Raw genomic sequence first — 15,998 nt, forward strand, 5'->3', positions numbered from 1 at the left:
CGAGTTTTCAGGTCCGTACGGCGTCTAGCCGTTTCAATATGGGCAAGAAAAGTATATTTGTATGTATTTCTCCCTTGTGATGGGACTTTGTCGGATGGACGTTGAGATTTATAAGGGCAGGTGGGTGACCAATAAGGTCCGAATTGGTCTGTAATAAGTAGGCACTGATAAGGGCTTTACAGGTATGATGCAAGGATGGGTGACCACCACGTTACGGATAGGTTTTTATAGAACTATACCAACCCACCATGATCGTAATGGTGAAGTATGCACAGTTGAAGCTGGTTCTCCTTTTTTTCCAGCAATGGATTCACTATGGCTGATGTTTTAACAGATGCCATTGGTAGGTGTTATCTTGTCAAAGTTAACCAGCAACAAGTATAACATGTTTTTTGCGCCGATGGCCCATGGTGTAGAGAGCGCACTTACCAATAATACAGTATACGGTAATTTAGCGGTACAGTATTTGTCTACCACACCTGGCCCTTCTGAGATCCAGGGAGTTGGGACCAGTCCAATGTCTTTGAGACTGACAATAATATTTTGCTCTTTTGTGGACATGGAATTGAAGATTAAGTACTAATGGGAATGTCATTACAACGTTCGCTAGAAGCTGTTTTTATTTACAGGAGCACTGGTTATTGATAAGGGTGTCTTTTATGAGTGGTCCATGAGATACATAACAGCCGTGCCAGAATGAAGAGAAAATGCTGTTGAGATTGTGCTCACCAGTTCATTTGGTGGGTCAGATTCTTACTCGCGGTTTAATTGCAGTCAGTAATTAATAGTTAGCATTCGAGGCTTGAAGATGGCCTATTAATGTGTTCATAATAGCTGTCTGATCCATTAAATACCTCGATTGAAAACGCAGATTTAGATGTTATCAGCCTCTAAAATCCCACTACTGGGCCAAAGTATGTAATTTTCTTTCATTTCTAAGTTATTCTTGGTTAGCACTGGCCTCCGAACTTACATTTAATATCTCCATCTCTTCAACGGCCTCCTTTAGCGTTTCATGCCTTCTCTCCAGAAATAAAACGCGATAAACTTGCACTTAGCCGCTTCATGCCACTGACCATTCACTCAAGGATTTATTTTTCTCTAACACAAATGGCTATTAGGCTTATTATTTTCTTGCATACACGTTGTTGTAAATCTAGAGTAATGTACAAGGGAACAAATATTTACAAGAGCAAAAGTGAAAAAAAATAACAATGTGATTGAATAATGCAGTTTGAATGTTTTATTTCAAATGTCTGTGCCGTACAAGTTTTGATACACAGATTTCCATGTGCTCGTGGAAGTCAGAAAGCCCGTGAGGACCAATACAATTATACTGTGCACTGCATATGCAAGAGGATGTGATAACGTTTGCCAGTCACAATAACTAAGTTGATTGAAATAGCTCAAATTTTAATACTCTCCAAATTCGTTAATACTTTCCCAAACATACTGCAAAACTCTCCTGTTACAATGAGATTAATTCATTTTTATTCTTTCAATAATCCAGGTAGCTTTGAAATCACAGTATAAAAGTACAAATATACATGAGCTTCCAACAATCCGCAAATAAAATAAAAACACACGATCTTCAAAACTTAGGATAAAAATAGTAAAACATTTCTGCAAATTTCCATCTACAAAGTAGTGAAATTCATACAATTATTTACTTGTAAATTCTAACGCCATAGGGAATGCTGAAACAGGTTAAAAACATTTTATTTAGTCAAGACAAATTAATAAATGCTATATCTCACCTTGTTCATAAGATCACCTCATGTACAAAATAAACAGCTTGCTACATCTAAAAAATGTCAGAAAGCTTGAGGCTGAACATTGAGTATTACGAACGGAGAACTAAAATGATGTGATAACTGTCTTTCCTTAATTACAAGTAATTTCTACATCACAGTGCCATTTTACTTCCAGTTTCACTAATTTCGAAGCAATGATGAATTAAAGATTGAGAGAGGCTTTTCTTGAACTTTCCAGGTATGCTTCATAGATGATATTGAGGAATTCATTATCGTTCTGGGGAAACAAGAGAATGAAAACAATATTATATGGTAAAGCAGTTAAAAGAACACAAAAGTATTTTAGAACTAAATTATAACATTCTTTAACTCGCTTCATATGTGGTAATGATTTGATATCAATGATAATCTTTTAGAGATAATCAATGTGGGATGTATGTGTTAATTATTGAGGCTGAATACTTGTCAAGTTTTAGATAATCTATTGCTGCATTGAACATAATATTAAAATGCTCAACTGTATCATATTCATGCTCAATTCATACCCATTGGAATGTAATGGTGTAATTTAATGTAATTTGTATTGTGCAATAAATTTACATATTCTTCACTACCTTGTGTTATTACCATGACTTGATTTTAGCTTATGCGATGGTATTTCAATAGACTTTCAATATGTAACCTACATCAGTGAGTTTCAAATGCCAGTCAATAATGGCATGGCCCGTGATAATTTTCAAGCTTTATTCTAAATACATTTAACTTTTCTTCATACCATCAAGAGGGCAAAAAAAAACCTATTCTTCCAATGTGTAATTGTAGAAGGGAGCGGAGTTCTTTAGATCATGGAACACATTTGCCATCAAGCTACAATCAGGAAAAATTTGTTTACATGAATGCCAGTGTAGAGTCCCATTGAATCCCCTATTTTTTCTATATCAAAATCACACTGATGGGGGTTATATTAAATGGTTATTTATTGCAATACTCAACATAGTTCTGGACATTTACTCAAACATCCTGAGACTAACTCCTCAAAGTGTCCATACCTTGAGCAGGTGAATAAGGGTTTCCTGCAGATGGGACCTGCTCACGACACCATGAGAAGTCTCGTGGGCCATCTGGGGAGGCATGCTTTGTGCAATGGGAGCATTGGGCGCTGACAATTTCACGGAGGACTGCTGAAATGTCTGCGGTGAAAGCAGGACTCCGGCCGCCATCGTCCCAGTCATGTGCTGTGGTGGGATGAGCATCATATGAAGACACACAGCTATGGGTAACAGGCATCGCTACAACCACTGCATATGCTTGGAAACATGCAAATACTGAAATACGTAACAAGCCGTTACACAACATACTTAATCAAATTCACCCTAGCGTGACATTCAAGATGTATATTGGTTCTGCCCCCAGTGGATAATTTGTCACATTAGTTTTGTGTCAATGCCGTGCGACTTGATGCTACCTACTGAGGCAAAGAAAAATGGTTGTAGATTAAATTACAAAAGATGTAGGTATATGCCCTGGTAAGCTCATGAACTAAATGTAATAATGGCCACTATACTTTTATCTATTTCATCAACCAACTTCATTCGACCATGTAGGGTATTCATCTTAATCTGAGTATATGCCCATCCCGATACTTCTACGCATTCGTCTCCATTTGCTCATTCGTGCATTTATTTATTTACTCATCTCATGATGAATACCTGATATTAAACATATTATTTGTAATGTAGCTTTCATATCGAACGGATGCCCTGAATTGTAAGTAAAGAATGTTACGTTAGTAATGTCAATGCTGTCTATTAACATCACGTAACCTTTACAACAGCAATGCAGTGCACTCTAAAGCAGTATAATAAACTCACAGGAAATGGTAATGTGAGGTTTTCTCGATCACTTTTTGGCAACTTTTTCAAATCCTCCTGTAAAGCACACCACACAGCACAACTGTGCATAATACGGCAACACTAGATTCACTAAACTCAAGACAAAAACCTCAAAGGCTCAACTTCTCCGCTCCTCAATGCATCACATCGCACACAATACTGCACTGGCAATTTCAACGCTCACCTGTGACAAAAGTGTCACTATGGGCCCTTGTTGTGTTTCACTGCAGGACGTATGTCCAGGTTGCTGCTGATGCTGCTGGTGCTGTTGTTGGTGCTGCTGTTGGTGCTGCTGTTGGTGCTGCTGTTGGTGCTGATGCTGCTGTTGGTGCTGATGCTGCTGTTGGTGCTGCTGTTGGTGCTGATGCTGCGGCTCCGGTTTAACTATCTGCAGTTTCTGCAGCAAGTCATAAAGAGGTGGCTCTGTGTTCGATTGCACGAGCCCAGCCACTGGCTGAAAGCCGTTCCCCTGCGGCATCGTGCCCGGAGTCTGTCCGCTCTTCAAAGCCACGTGCAAATCGCCGGGCTGCAGCGCGCTCCTCAGATGAGGTGCACCCTGGAATTCTGGGCCGCCTGCTTGCGGAACAAAACAGCTTCCCGGTTGCATGGCGGGCGCGTGGGGCAGCCTGACGTTGTGCCAAACCTGGCCCGTGGCAGCGCCCGAGTCTGCGGTGCCGGGCGGCATCTGCCGAGTTGTCACCGGGCTGCTGAAATCTGGGCAGCTTTGAACGATGGGCATTGCGGCCCCCTGCTTCGCAGGAATGCGGTTGCCATGCAGCTTCTGCAGCAGCTGCTCATTCTCGCCCCTGTCTTTGCTGCATTCTACCACATACGGCAGGCACTGGTGAACCTGTAATAAATAATAAAGGGATACTGGCATTTAAAATGTTCCAAGAAATTACACATCTTAGGAATTAGGTGTTCTGAGTCTAGGGGACATCCATAATGGCAGCTTGTAATTATATTAAAAGCAATAAATGCATTAAATCAAACAGTAAAGTTGTTAATGTTAGGCATATCATGGTGCTGGTTAATTTGTGAATAATTAAATTGTAATAATGTTATATCTGCCATCAACTCGCTTCAATATTTGATTTGCGAAACCACATTAACAGGACCATCCCGATATACCTCTTGCAGAATAGACATGTAACAATTCATGGATAAAAATCTGTTCTTACTTTCCTGATGTATGTACAGTTTGTGATCAATTAACGTGACCGCTGCATCCAGTAGCGGCGTGACATTCACATTAAAAATAATCTTTGAAAAAAAATTAATTCCAACACCAAACGGCAACAATGTATTCATTCGTGAGGGGGGGGGGGGGGTGAATGGTTTAAAATGAAAGCACTTGACACAATGACTCAGACTTGGTAGCAGTATAAAAACTATTAATAATTTAGAATGTACAGCCCTTTATCAATGCACTGCTGGATGAAGGCTTCCCGACAACTGGGGTCATGGGCACTGCATTGACCATACTTCATGTTGCTCGTTAAGAGACTTTGCGAGGATTTTTCTGTCTTTATTGTTAATATTACTCCAGTATGCCTAGCGCGTGCTTTCGTTATATGGTCACCTGTGCGGGCAACTGACACCGGCCCTCAGAGTGCGGCGGCGGCGGCTCGTGGACAGACGGCAAGTGGGCCTGCGGTGCCACCTGCTGGAAGCCATGTCTCTCTCCAGCTGCCGTATGCTGCGAGGATGCAGCCTGCTCGTAGGATAGGGCCCGTGCCACTGCCAGTTTGCAGGAAGACTTGGTCCCCTGGGACACGGAGTCACAAGGGGCGGCGTTGCATGCACCGTCCGTCTGTGCGCATGTACCAAGCAGCGCCGCCACGCTCAGCCGTCTGTTGCAGGAGTCCTCTGGGGGATTCTGTGAAATTGGTTTTGAGTTTCGATTATTTACTTTTGCTGACCGATTCACTTCTTTACAGAATGATAAAATGGCACGTGTTAGCAGCCACTGTCAAAAAACTGACACCGTTACAATTTCATGTGAGAATGGCACACCGTGGGTTGTTTTGAAGTCACAAGCGGTGTTGTTAATGGAAGTGGCACAGCGCAAATCTCGAACGTAAAGCTCGTATAGATGTGAAAATTGGTTTTCATCTGTTTTGTATCAGTTTAAAAAAACAGAATACTGAAAATTAATGTATTACTGTTTTCTCTAAACATAAATAACAAGCAGTACATAGGGAATATATTTTCAGTCCAATATGTACATGTGTGGCTATGTATGTGTAATGCTCAAGACATACTGCAACTTGTTGATGCGTCAAACTTGTCATTGGGGCAACGGCGAGTATCTCTGTGGTACCAGGGGCACCGGCTGCATTTGTTTCCTGTCCCGGTCTCGTCTGTAGATCAATGAGAAAAATAAATAAAATAAATGTCCAGAGGCACCGTTGACAAAAAAATATATTTGAAATAAAATGCTGCAAATTACCCTATTTGTATTCAACAAGATGATGGCTGATGATGACCAAACACAACTGTATCGTCAAATGTTTGTCTTTACCCCAATTTTTGTTTACAATTGTGCGACTGATGCCGTGTCTTGAGACGAAGTATCCATTCGTATCTCTAGCAAAGTAATGTATCCCTTTATGTTAAGAGATTGGCCCAGGGAAGCGGATATCACGGAGATACCGGATATCCCTTCAAGGGACTTCTGGTCCACACATTAGGGGTCAGAAAATCCCCACCCACTCTGAGAAACACTCATTGCATGACGGTCAGTTAAATTAGTAATACCCAAGAGCTGGAATTGGGCTACATTCAGTGCAAAGCCAAAATTTGCATAATCGTTTTTTGTGGAGTCATCGGTGACCGGGCAGTGACCATCAACTCACTCCACTTGCAAACCCGTTTTACTATAAATTAAACTATATTTATTTAACCAGGTAAACCCCACTGTGCTGTGTATATCTCTTTTCACAAATGATAGCTCAGAAAAGTAGCTTATCATGTGGAAATTTATAGCAGCCAAATACTCTAAACGTATGTTTCTAAATTTAGAGGGAAAAACCGGAGGAGTCGGGGAAAAAAAATCCGCACCACACGGAGAACATGCAAACTCCAAATACAGGCCTCAGGGTCAGAATTGAACCCACGAGCTCCAGCATACTAGGCGATGTAGTTAACATCTCACAACCGAAGCACCTACGTTTAATCACAGGTGGCTGCCTGGACTTGAAGCCAAGCTCAGCAGTGCCAGTTTAGTGCTCTGACCTCTGCGCCACCTATCAGAGGACCGTATTTAAGAGAACTTGATGATTCTTCTTCTTGGTTCTTTTGGTAAAGTCACGTAGAAGGGAAGTAATAAAATAATAAAAATAAAACATAAGCATTTCATATCGGGGTTTTTTATTTTTATTATTTTATTACTTCCCTTCTACGTGACTTTACCGAAAGAACCAAGAAGATGAATCCCTGCAGTCACGAAAGCTTTAAATCGAAACTTGATGATTGGCAACTAGTTTGTGTGTCATGTGTGCTGACCTGCTGGTACACCTCCCTTGCTCGGTTCAGCATCTCCAGGATATTAACAGATTTCTCTGTGCATGCTTCACGACTTTCTGTGCTTTTCCCACTCGATTTTTGAGCTAGCCTGCATTGTGGACAGAGCAAAGACATGCACAATCGATTTCCATTGCACATTTATAGTGCGGAAAAAATATTGACTCTGTGTGACATTTCCATATACTAATACAGTAAAACCTTGGATTGTGAGCATAATTCGTTCCGGAAACGTATTTGTAATCCAAAGCACTCGTATATCAAAGCACTCGTATATCAGTTGTGATCACGTTATGCTCGGCAGACAAAGCGTATACACGTACTATTCGTATTGCAAGACCTCACTCGTTTATCAAATTAATATTTATTTACAATTTTTGCTCGTCTTGCAAAACACTCGCAGACCAAGTTACTCGCAATCCAAGGTTTTACTGTACTATTTAATATATGTGTAGTGTCTAAATATGACATCTCAGAATGCTGTACAAAAAGTGGGCATATTTATTTTATCGGGAGAAAGACGCAGTCATAAGCAGATGAAAAAACTAGGGTATTAGGCCTGGACTTCAACAGGGTCAGAGGGACAGCACAGATGGATGTGGGGAAGGGAATCCCAGACTGAGGGCAGCAAAGAAAAAGTACCGACTTCCAACTGGGCTTTGACAAAAAGCCTTGTTGCTGGAGCAGAAAGTGTGTGGAGGTGAGATGACAGGGCAGGGGTGGAGGAGGGGAGATTGGCAGGGGCGAGTTCACGGGGGATGTTGAAAATGGTAAGTGCTATTTCAAAATGTTTCCCAAATTGGATTGGGAGCTACTCAAATGATTGGGAGTATTGGTGTGATGTGGTCTCATTTATGTGTACGGGTGATAGAGCTGATCAGGAATGTTATTGTCGTGAATTTTGTTAGGAGCTGGCTTGGTAAGGGGAAGAGTTAACAACACCCCACACTCAATCAGCTTTGATAGACATAGAGCCACTCTGCAATCATAGAGTCAAATGTTCTATTAAAGTGACAAAGTTTATCCCAAAGCACATATTTGCATCATATTTCAAAAAAATAACTGTGTGCAGTGTAAATGTGCTTCCAATCTGTTGAAATTTGTGCTTCGGTAAAATATAATTTCTCACATTAGACATTCAAGGTATAAATTCATAAACAAATACATCGAACCATTTTGGATAATTAATGTGACGCTTTATAACGTACAACATTAACAAAATACTTGATAAATTACCGGAAAAAAGTACACAGCTAAAAATACAAAACACACAGTACACGTGTCATTCGTCATTTGCTTTATAGAATTTTATAATTAGGACTCCGATTTATTTGCATGAGCATACTTCACTATTAACAGGCATTTCATGCATTATCCATCACAAAGGGTAATGGACAGAGTAGGAAAATAAATAAGTCGTAGCCAGAATGAAACGTTCACTTACTCGGTCATCAAATTTGCAATCCGAAGGCAGTCATTCTTGTCATAGAACCAGATGCCATGTATGGATACTGTATCACAAAGTTAGAACAAACAAATTCAGTGTGTATTTTCCTAAAAAAAAATCTCTACATCAAAACCCAATAACACATTGCACTCATTTATTACAAATGTGTTGGCTTCGGGTGACCTTTGCCAGTCACACACAGATGTGTGAAATATTTCATACAAAAAAAATTCAAACTTCAATCACCAAAATATTTTTTTCTCAGAAGATACATCGGTCCTTGAGCTTAATATATCTTTTACTAATACCACCCAGCCACAGCAACTATGTGCCAGCCAACGTGCCTGCAAATGTATTTTTAGTTGCAGGCAGCACACTGCCTACATCCCCATTGTTATTGTTGCTTTTGTCGAAGCCATATTTGAACAAGTGCTCACTGTTAACAAAACAAACACCGGGGATTTGCTGGGCATTTGTTTTTATACAATTGAGGGCTTTACTTTTACTTAATGTACGAGCTTTGGTTTCTAAAATGACCAGTTACGTTTGCAATGGTATGACCCGTCTTGTGATGACATACATTAACAGCTGTAAACATACATGTAAGAAGCTTTAAAATACATTTGTAGAAAGCACCATTCGATTTGAAATAAAACATTTCAGTAAATGTACATTCTGTTACAAAGGTTGTTCTTTTCAAACATCAAAACTTTAACAAGACATTAAAACCAATGTTTCCCAGTGCTTATGAACACACGAGCAAATACATATTAATGGTGTGAGTGAGACAAATAATTTTGGAGTTTCCGTTCTATTGACTGTGATCAATTGGTCCAAATGGCTTTACCTTTTTTGGAGTTGGGCTGTTTGGGATCACGTTGCATTACAACACAACCATCACCCAAACCCTGGCACCACAAATCACCGTCAGTCATCAACTATCGCTGAACATCTACTCAAGCCTTCCGACGTTGAAAAGGGGGGACTGACCGCAGCTCAAGTAATATGTAACACAATGAGTACACTGGACGTCAGGCACAGGAGTTATCCAATGCAAGTGGAGTGCTAGGTAATTAAAGCTCAATGAGACTGGAACACCGGTATCACCCATAACGGGTGATACAAAGATTCCAACGTGGATGCTTCAAGTTTTTCAATTCTTCTGTGAAGTGTGTAACTGGGGGGGCAGTGTGAACAACAGTAAAATGAAACGTGAAGGAAACTGCTCGTGTTTAACTCCGCTGATGTGACTGCTACTGATGGAAGACCTTCACAAGTGGACTCTACGCCAAAGAGAGCGGTGAAACGTGGATTTTTTTTTCCCATTTTTAATGCGAACAGGTTTTGCTTGTTCTGATATGCTACGATTTATCTCAATATATGCCGACAACTAAAGTATTCTGTATCATGGCAATAACTTCAAATATGAGTATTCATAGATTTAGTGTGCGTTATTTAAATCTGTACTGCGACACAATGTTGGAAGATCAACATTTTTACCATTTGAACATAATCGAAAAAACACACAGACGGCTGGAAGATAATACTCTTGGTTTGGAGCATCACAGAGGTAAACACTTGCCTACATTACATATTCACATTTCTTCTTAAGAAATTACATGAAATGTTATTTGTTTTCCTGAGTCATGCTGTTCATTTGGTTTATACCTCCGATATGCTTGTCGAAAGGATCCAAAAAGCAACCTTCATTCTGAATAAGTTACACAATGTAAAACTATGAATGGATAACACACTGGGTTAAATTGTGATGAATGTAGTTAAATCAACTCATTTTACCTGCACTTAAAAGCAATGCAAATAAATCGGTGCACATTAGAAAGAAGAACCGGGGTGTCTTTTGAAGTTAAATTCCACAAAGTGTCTAAAAATACACGTGCTGAGGCACACAGCTGCGGCCAAGTCAACTCAACTTCAAAAAATCTCTTTAAGACGTAGGACTTCCTACACACGATATACTACTACATAGGATGTGCATAATGCATATCTACACACAATCACAGTGCATGTATGAATTAAAACACGTTACTGCACCGTGATAATTATCGATAAACTTAAAGGGAGGGTCCTATATGTAAGTTAATTGACCATCCTTATCAGAGAGCACAATGAAGATTGCATAAAAAGTAATAACAGAAAACCACCGATATATTTTTTTAGTTTAATGCTTAAAAGTGCCTAATTTAATGATATAGCCCAACCCTACACCCATGAAATTCAATGAAACATGACAAATTCACTCAAATTTGTTCCAATATTTTTTTGTTTTTTTCTGGTCTCATTTATAAAGATTTTTCTTTGTTCCATTTTGGTTGTTTCATTACATTTGTCACATGAACGTAAGATAAACATAACAGTTACACAAATCGTAAATTATCAATTATTACATTCCAATTTGATGCGTCATGAGTGTAAAGATCGATGTGAACTCATGAATGGATGAACCTTCACATGTCTACGCTGCAGTTGAGCCACCATTTAAGATACAACTTTTGATTTATCTGTGGTTCATGTCCACTCAAACAAGATCTATACAATCAAGTTCACTGTGCATGAGACTAGTGAGCAGAGTACCATGTGTTCCAATTCGTGCCTTCCTCGTATAAATAAGTGAATACCTGCCCGTTATATAAACATTTGACCCACTGAACCAGCCAAGGATTAAGCACGCGTCATGTGTCCCTGTTCACCGCGGGATTTAAGATGCACTCAGGACAGATGCTTACAGTCTGCAATCCTGTAAAGCAGGAACGGGTCCTGCAGCTTGAAGTCCAGATCTTTGGTGATGGGCTGGATCAGGTTGTCCATGCTCAGCCTGTTCATTATTGTAAAGCCATTGTGAGGGGATGCAGACCTGTGACAGATTTACACCCATGCATTATACAAATGAAAAAAAACATAGCGGGCTGAGTGTAGAACTTTTCCAAATGATCAATGGTAATCCTTTAAATTGACGAGGCCAAAAACACTATTAATCATATGATATACTTTCATTCTTATAACCTGTCACTCAAATACATTTGTGTTGAGGGATGTTCATATTATACAGCGAGGGAATTTCCACGACGTGTTGGTCATGGGGATTTGACCATACTTCAACACAATAGTTGGTTGGTGAAAGGAGGGGCAGTACCAGTGCAGATATTACTCGGCAATTATGCTAGCCATGGTTGGGAATGGCACTTAAAGTCAACGGGTTCATAGCAGAGCACCACTGTGCCACGACTCCACCAAAATAATATAGTTGATTAAATGTATATATATAGAGCTGCTGTGATATGCCCAAAATGTATAGTGACTACGATAATTTTAATGAACTTCAAATGTCCATATTATTTACTCCAAGCATATTTAACTCATGGTTTTCAATGTCTTGAAGATTCAATGTGCGTAATCAAAATTATAATCATCCTTTGTTATAACCAAATAAATTAATATAAACAAATATATGTCAAGGCATTCCTGTTTATCATTAGTATGTTCATGGAGCTCGATCCCATTGGCATCTACCCCCATGTTACATAGATACATAAAGCAGCTAAAGGAACCCACCATAATTGAGAACAGATTTCTTGTGCAAATAAGCTTAATTGTAATTGGATTATATACTTTAATACATACAGTAACTCTGCAACACACTGCACTATAACAAATCCATTTAACAATGCAACGACCTACAAACGTACAAGACGATAATCTAACCAGCATTGTGCTTTACAAACACATGACTAATTATCACCACAAATGTACAGCCCATGTGTTGTCATGTCTTTTTTTACATTTCTTTTCACGTGCATTTATCTTAATAGAGGTTTATTTTGGCTTAAAGCGCCTAAATATAAATGCGTGTCGTTAAATCTGCCACCACCCGACACAGCCAATTAGTAAGGTGTGTCATGTAAACAGAACATGCCAATTCGTTACTAGTACAGCACACCTGTGTGCTGGAGAGTAAATCCACAGCATTTACAATTTGAGTGCGATATTTCGCCAGTAATTACAACTAGCATCATCAGGCGACAGCCATTTATATAACCTGCATACTTTTCTAAATAAATACAACTATAAATATGTTCTTCAAATTTATAACAATATAATGTAATTAAACCCACACACGAAATTGCTAAAATGACAACTATTGACCAAATATGTACTTATCATTTTTTTAAGCTACTTAGACAGGAATTAGGGCACTCGATATTAACAATAAAAACCATGATGTAAAAAATTAATCCACTTTTAAGCTCTACAAATAATTTCAAAGACTCGCTCAACAAAACGAGTAACAAATATTCTCTGCTCAATCGCCAGGCTGGCTGGGAAATCAGATCCGGTTCCACGGTCCTGAATGCTAATTGGGAAGCCTATTAAGATTTTAAGCCTGCCCTGCTGTAACGTGACCTTCACTACTGGGTTGGCTCTAGTGCGATTTAAAATCTCACTGAAAACGAGAGAATTCTAGTGAAGGTCCCATCTTCATGACTCAATTAAGGGACATCTTCTCGTGAGAACTTGAGTAAAAGAGTATTTTCTTTTGAACCTAAAGAGTCGCATGTCATAGCAAGCGAAGGAATTATTAGAAAAAAAACAGCCAATGTGTTCGCAAGCAACTAAAGAAAGTCGTTGATAAAACCGATCAGCATTACAACTGTTCACTGGAAAATGCGTCATTGCAACTGGAAAAGCGCTGTTAAAAGCAACATGCTCTCCATTATAAGGTAAGAACATTCAACATTAAAACAGATTACATTACCCGTGTAACAATTTCAGCCAAGTCTTATACTGTCCACTTAAAAAAATAAATATTTTACTCTAAAAGAACGGTGTAAACATGAACATTTGTTGCATATGTGTTAAACCGATGGCCTATGGTTAAATGTTGTCATTATAATGGGTTTTAAGGTAACGACTTACCTGGCATACACAAATAATGTACCTTCAACTTCAGTTTTCTCCTAAACAGCGAGGAAAATGGCATCTTGTGGTGAAACAATACACTTTTGCTGTACAACACTTTAAACAAGCATCGGGGCTTCTTTAAGGCAGAAAAGTGACTTTCATAAATGCCAGCAATTATACGAATGTATGGCTCACATGAAGCTGCAAACCTTATGGTTTCCAATTTTATATACATTCTAGTATCACGGTATGCTTCACTGAACAGAAACTTCCATTAATTACACAGGTGTAATTAATTCGCTCTACTTTTTATATGCTCCATTACAAAAGCATCAATGCAGTCTGTGAAATACTGTACATATCGACGTATTAACGGACTACGTTCCAGTCAAATGTTGTACGTAACCATAAATCAAAAACTGCGTTCCACAGCTGTTTTTGATCGGCATAACAAGCACGGTATCAGCACTAAGTTGATTTTTGTTTAGTTTTTATTGCTCATGTCAAATATCCAATCCTTAATCTCACGTGCAAGCGTGTCACACATATATAACGGACTTGACAATTACTTTTGCTTTTGTGACGATGCGTTTTAATGTCACGACAGTCATGTCTGTAGCGCGTAATATGTTCAATATTATCATCAGCCGCGGTCATTCTCTGCTGGATGAAGACCTCCCCAATGCGCCGCATTATCTGTAATTGCAAGACTTTTTGTACAAACTGCAATGGGGCAATATAGCACTAACATGTCACAGCATCGCACCGACCTTAAGCGTTAAGAAAGCCAGACAGCCACACTGCTCAATGTCAGTATAAGGCTCTGAGGCAGTGGTGGAAATTCCAAATTCCTGTGGTGGAGGCGAGCCGATCCATGAGTCACCGCTGACTTTCCACAAAACAGTACTCACTTTATCGACCTCTGAAACGTGGAAGACCGCGACCTAACATGTGGTCAGATTTATACGCTTAATGCAGTAACATTGTACTGCACTAACTCTACTACAGTATATATCCTATTTTTGTTAATCTACTGCTGGATGAGGGCCTCCCTACGCCGTGCGGTTGGTGGCGCGTATCTGACCATACTTCACCACGTTGGTCTGTGCGGAGTTTGTTAATGAGCGGTGTGCTCATAGAAGTACAACGTCAATGTCACCGATGCTCCTCAATGTACACGTTACACTTTATTATCATCACTAATGCGACAGCAGAGTTTAGAAGTGTCGGTCATGACCGGCAGAAGAGGTGGTGGGAGACGGGACGCTGGTCAGTGACAATGTCGATGAGAACAGCAACCCACAACGCACGCAAAGCGATGCGCACTGCCGTTACGCAGTTACGATGCTCGTGCCGCGCGGGGCCTCTCCGGGGGTGCGGGGGAGCCTCCCTCCAACCTGGGCGAGCAGCCTAGGCAAGACCGAGGCTTCTCCGTCAACCCCGAGGAAACTTGGCCCCAAGCCCTCGCAACACTCCTCCCGCTATCTCGCTCGCCACCGCCTAGGCGGACTCACCCACTCGTTGGAGGCCGTGTTGTAACTGTAGAGCGCGACCTGGCTGGCTACGTCCACGATGCCCGAGACGTACGGGTCGCGCTGCTGCAGCGCCGCCAGGCTGATGCCCCTCACCCTGTCCGTGGCCATCTTTGTCTTTTAAGAGTCGCTGTGACGTCATCACAGCCCCGATCCGCGTGATGTTAATTTATTGTGACCCCCCTCCCTTTCTCTCCCCTGACGTCATAACAAGAACGCGTGTCGCCGGAGTGACGTCATCGCGAGCGTCAACAAATAATCGATCTGACGTCACGCCGCGCATAATCGACACGCTAATTTGGGATGAGTCTCATCTGTCAGATATCGGATGCGATGAACTTTCACAACTATTTTGGATCTTTTTAGGACTTTGGCTTAAATTTCCGAAAATCGGGCCTGGATACTAAATGTCGATGCGGTTTGTTTCAGATTGATCCTAAACATGTGAAAAATAGCTCATCGGATTCCTCCAGTATAAATATTATTATTATAAAGTACAATTCCTGTATTGTTTCTTCCACGAGGTCACGTCACACCACACCTCCAGAAATGTGGTATTTGTCCATTACCATAAATTCAGTTTCATTTCTAACTTGTCCATGGGGGCTCCTAAAACGTCAATTTGCAGACTTTTCTTATTACGGAAATCTTCATGTCCCTGTTGTATGCAAGTTCAAGTTCATTTATTAGGTATAGCCCTGTGAGCCATTCGGCTCTTGAATCGGGTGCAACCGCAACAAACAAAACAAATTAACAAAAAACATCTTAAAGTGAATATGTGACTAAGTGCAAACAGAAAATCCAAGAAAAGACAGCAAAATATTGCAGAAAAAACACCGTACAGCAACGCTGTGTGCAAAAAGTCCCAGTGGGATGTAAACGAGGATAAACCCCTATCTCCTGGTCAACACTTCAATGACATCTACCAACC

At 40.3% G+C, this 15,998-nt stretch overlaps 1 protein-coding gene across 4 annotated transcripts; it reads right to left on the reverse strand.

Annotated features, from left to right (window-relative positions):
• Window positions 1-1,228: 1,228 nt before the first annotated feature.
• Window positions 1,229-15,209, reverse strand: LOC144730074 (mRNA-decapping enzyme 1B-like). Of its 4 annotated transcripts, XM_078610598.1 has the most exons (11): window positions 15,050-15,208; window positions 13,551-13,591; window positions 11,363-11,490; window positions 8,616-8,682; window positions 7,154-7,262; window positions 5,911-6,009; window positions 5,229-5,525; window positions 3,831-4,496; window positions 3,626-3,682; window positions 2,804-2,989; window positions 1,229-2,031 (listed from the first exon to the last, which is right to left on the reverse strand). In XM_078610598.1, exons 1-11 carry the CDS (start codon window positions 15,176-15,178, stop codon window positions 1,957-1,959), a joined length of 1,854 nt encoding a protein of 617 aa, XP_078466724.1. In that variant the 5' UTR covers window positions 15,179-15,208; the 3' UTR covers window positions 1,229-1,956. The 4 variants fall into 4 exon arrangements, with proteins under 4 accessions (XP_078466724.1, XP_078466725.1, XP_078466727.1 ...); XM_078610599.1 differs by lacking the exon at window positions 3,626-3,682 and having other exon boundaries at window positions 15,050-15,209; XM_078610601.1 differs by lacking the exon at window positions 13,551-13,591 and having other exon boundaries at window positions 15,050-15,068.
• Window positions 15,210-15,998: the final 789 nt, after the last annotated feature.

This window comes from Lampetra planeri, chromosome 34, assembly GCF_965212315.1.
Source record: "Lampetra planeri chromosome 34, kcLamPlan1.2.h2, whole genome shotgun sequence".
Classification (NCBI taxonomy): Eukaryota; Metazoa; Chordata; class Hyperoartia; order Petromyzontiformes; family Petromyzontidae; genus Lampetra; species Lampetra planeri.

What these genes read in the sequence shown, in the direction of transcription:
- LOC144730074 (XM_078610598.1), bottom strand. Translation starts at nt 15,178, where the DNA reads ATGGCCACGGACAGGGTGAGGGGCATCAGCCTGGCGGCGCTGCAGCAG. An exon ending in ACACGGCCTCCAACGAGTGG is followed by an intron (nt 13,592 to 15,049) that starts GTGAGTCCGCCT and finishes CTCGCTGTTTAG; the next exon opens with GAGAAAACTGAAGTTGAAGG. An exon ending in CAAGGGAGGTGTACCAGCAG is followed by an intron (nt 6,010 to 7,153) that starts GTCAGCACACAT and finishes ATTGATCTACAG; the next exon opens with ACGAGACCGGGACAGGAAAC.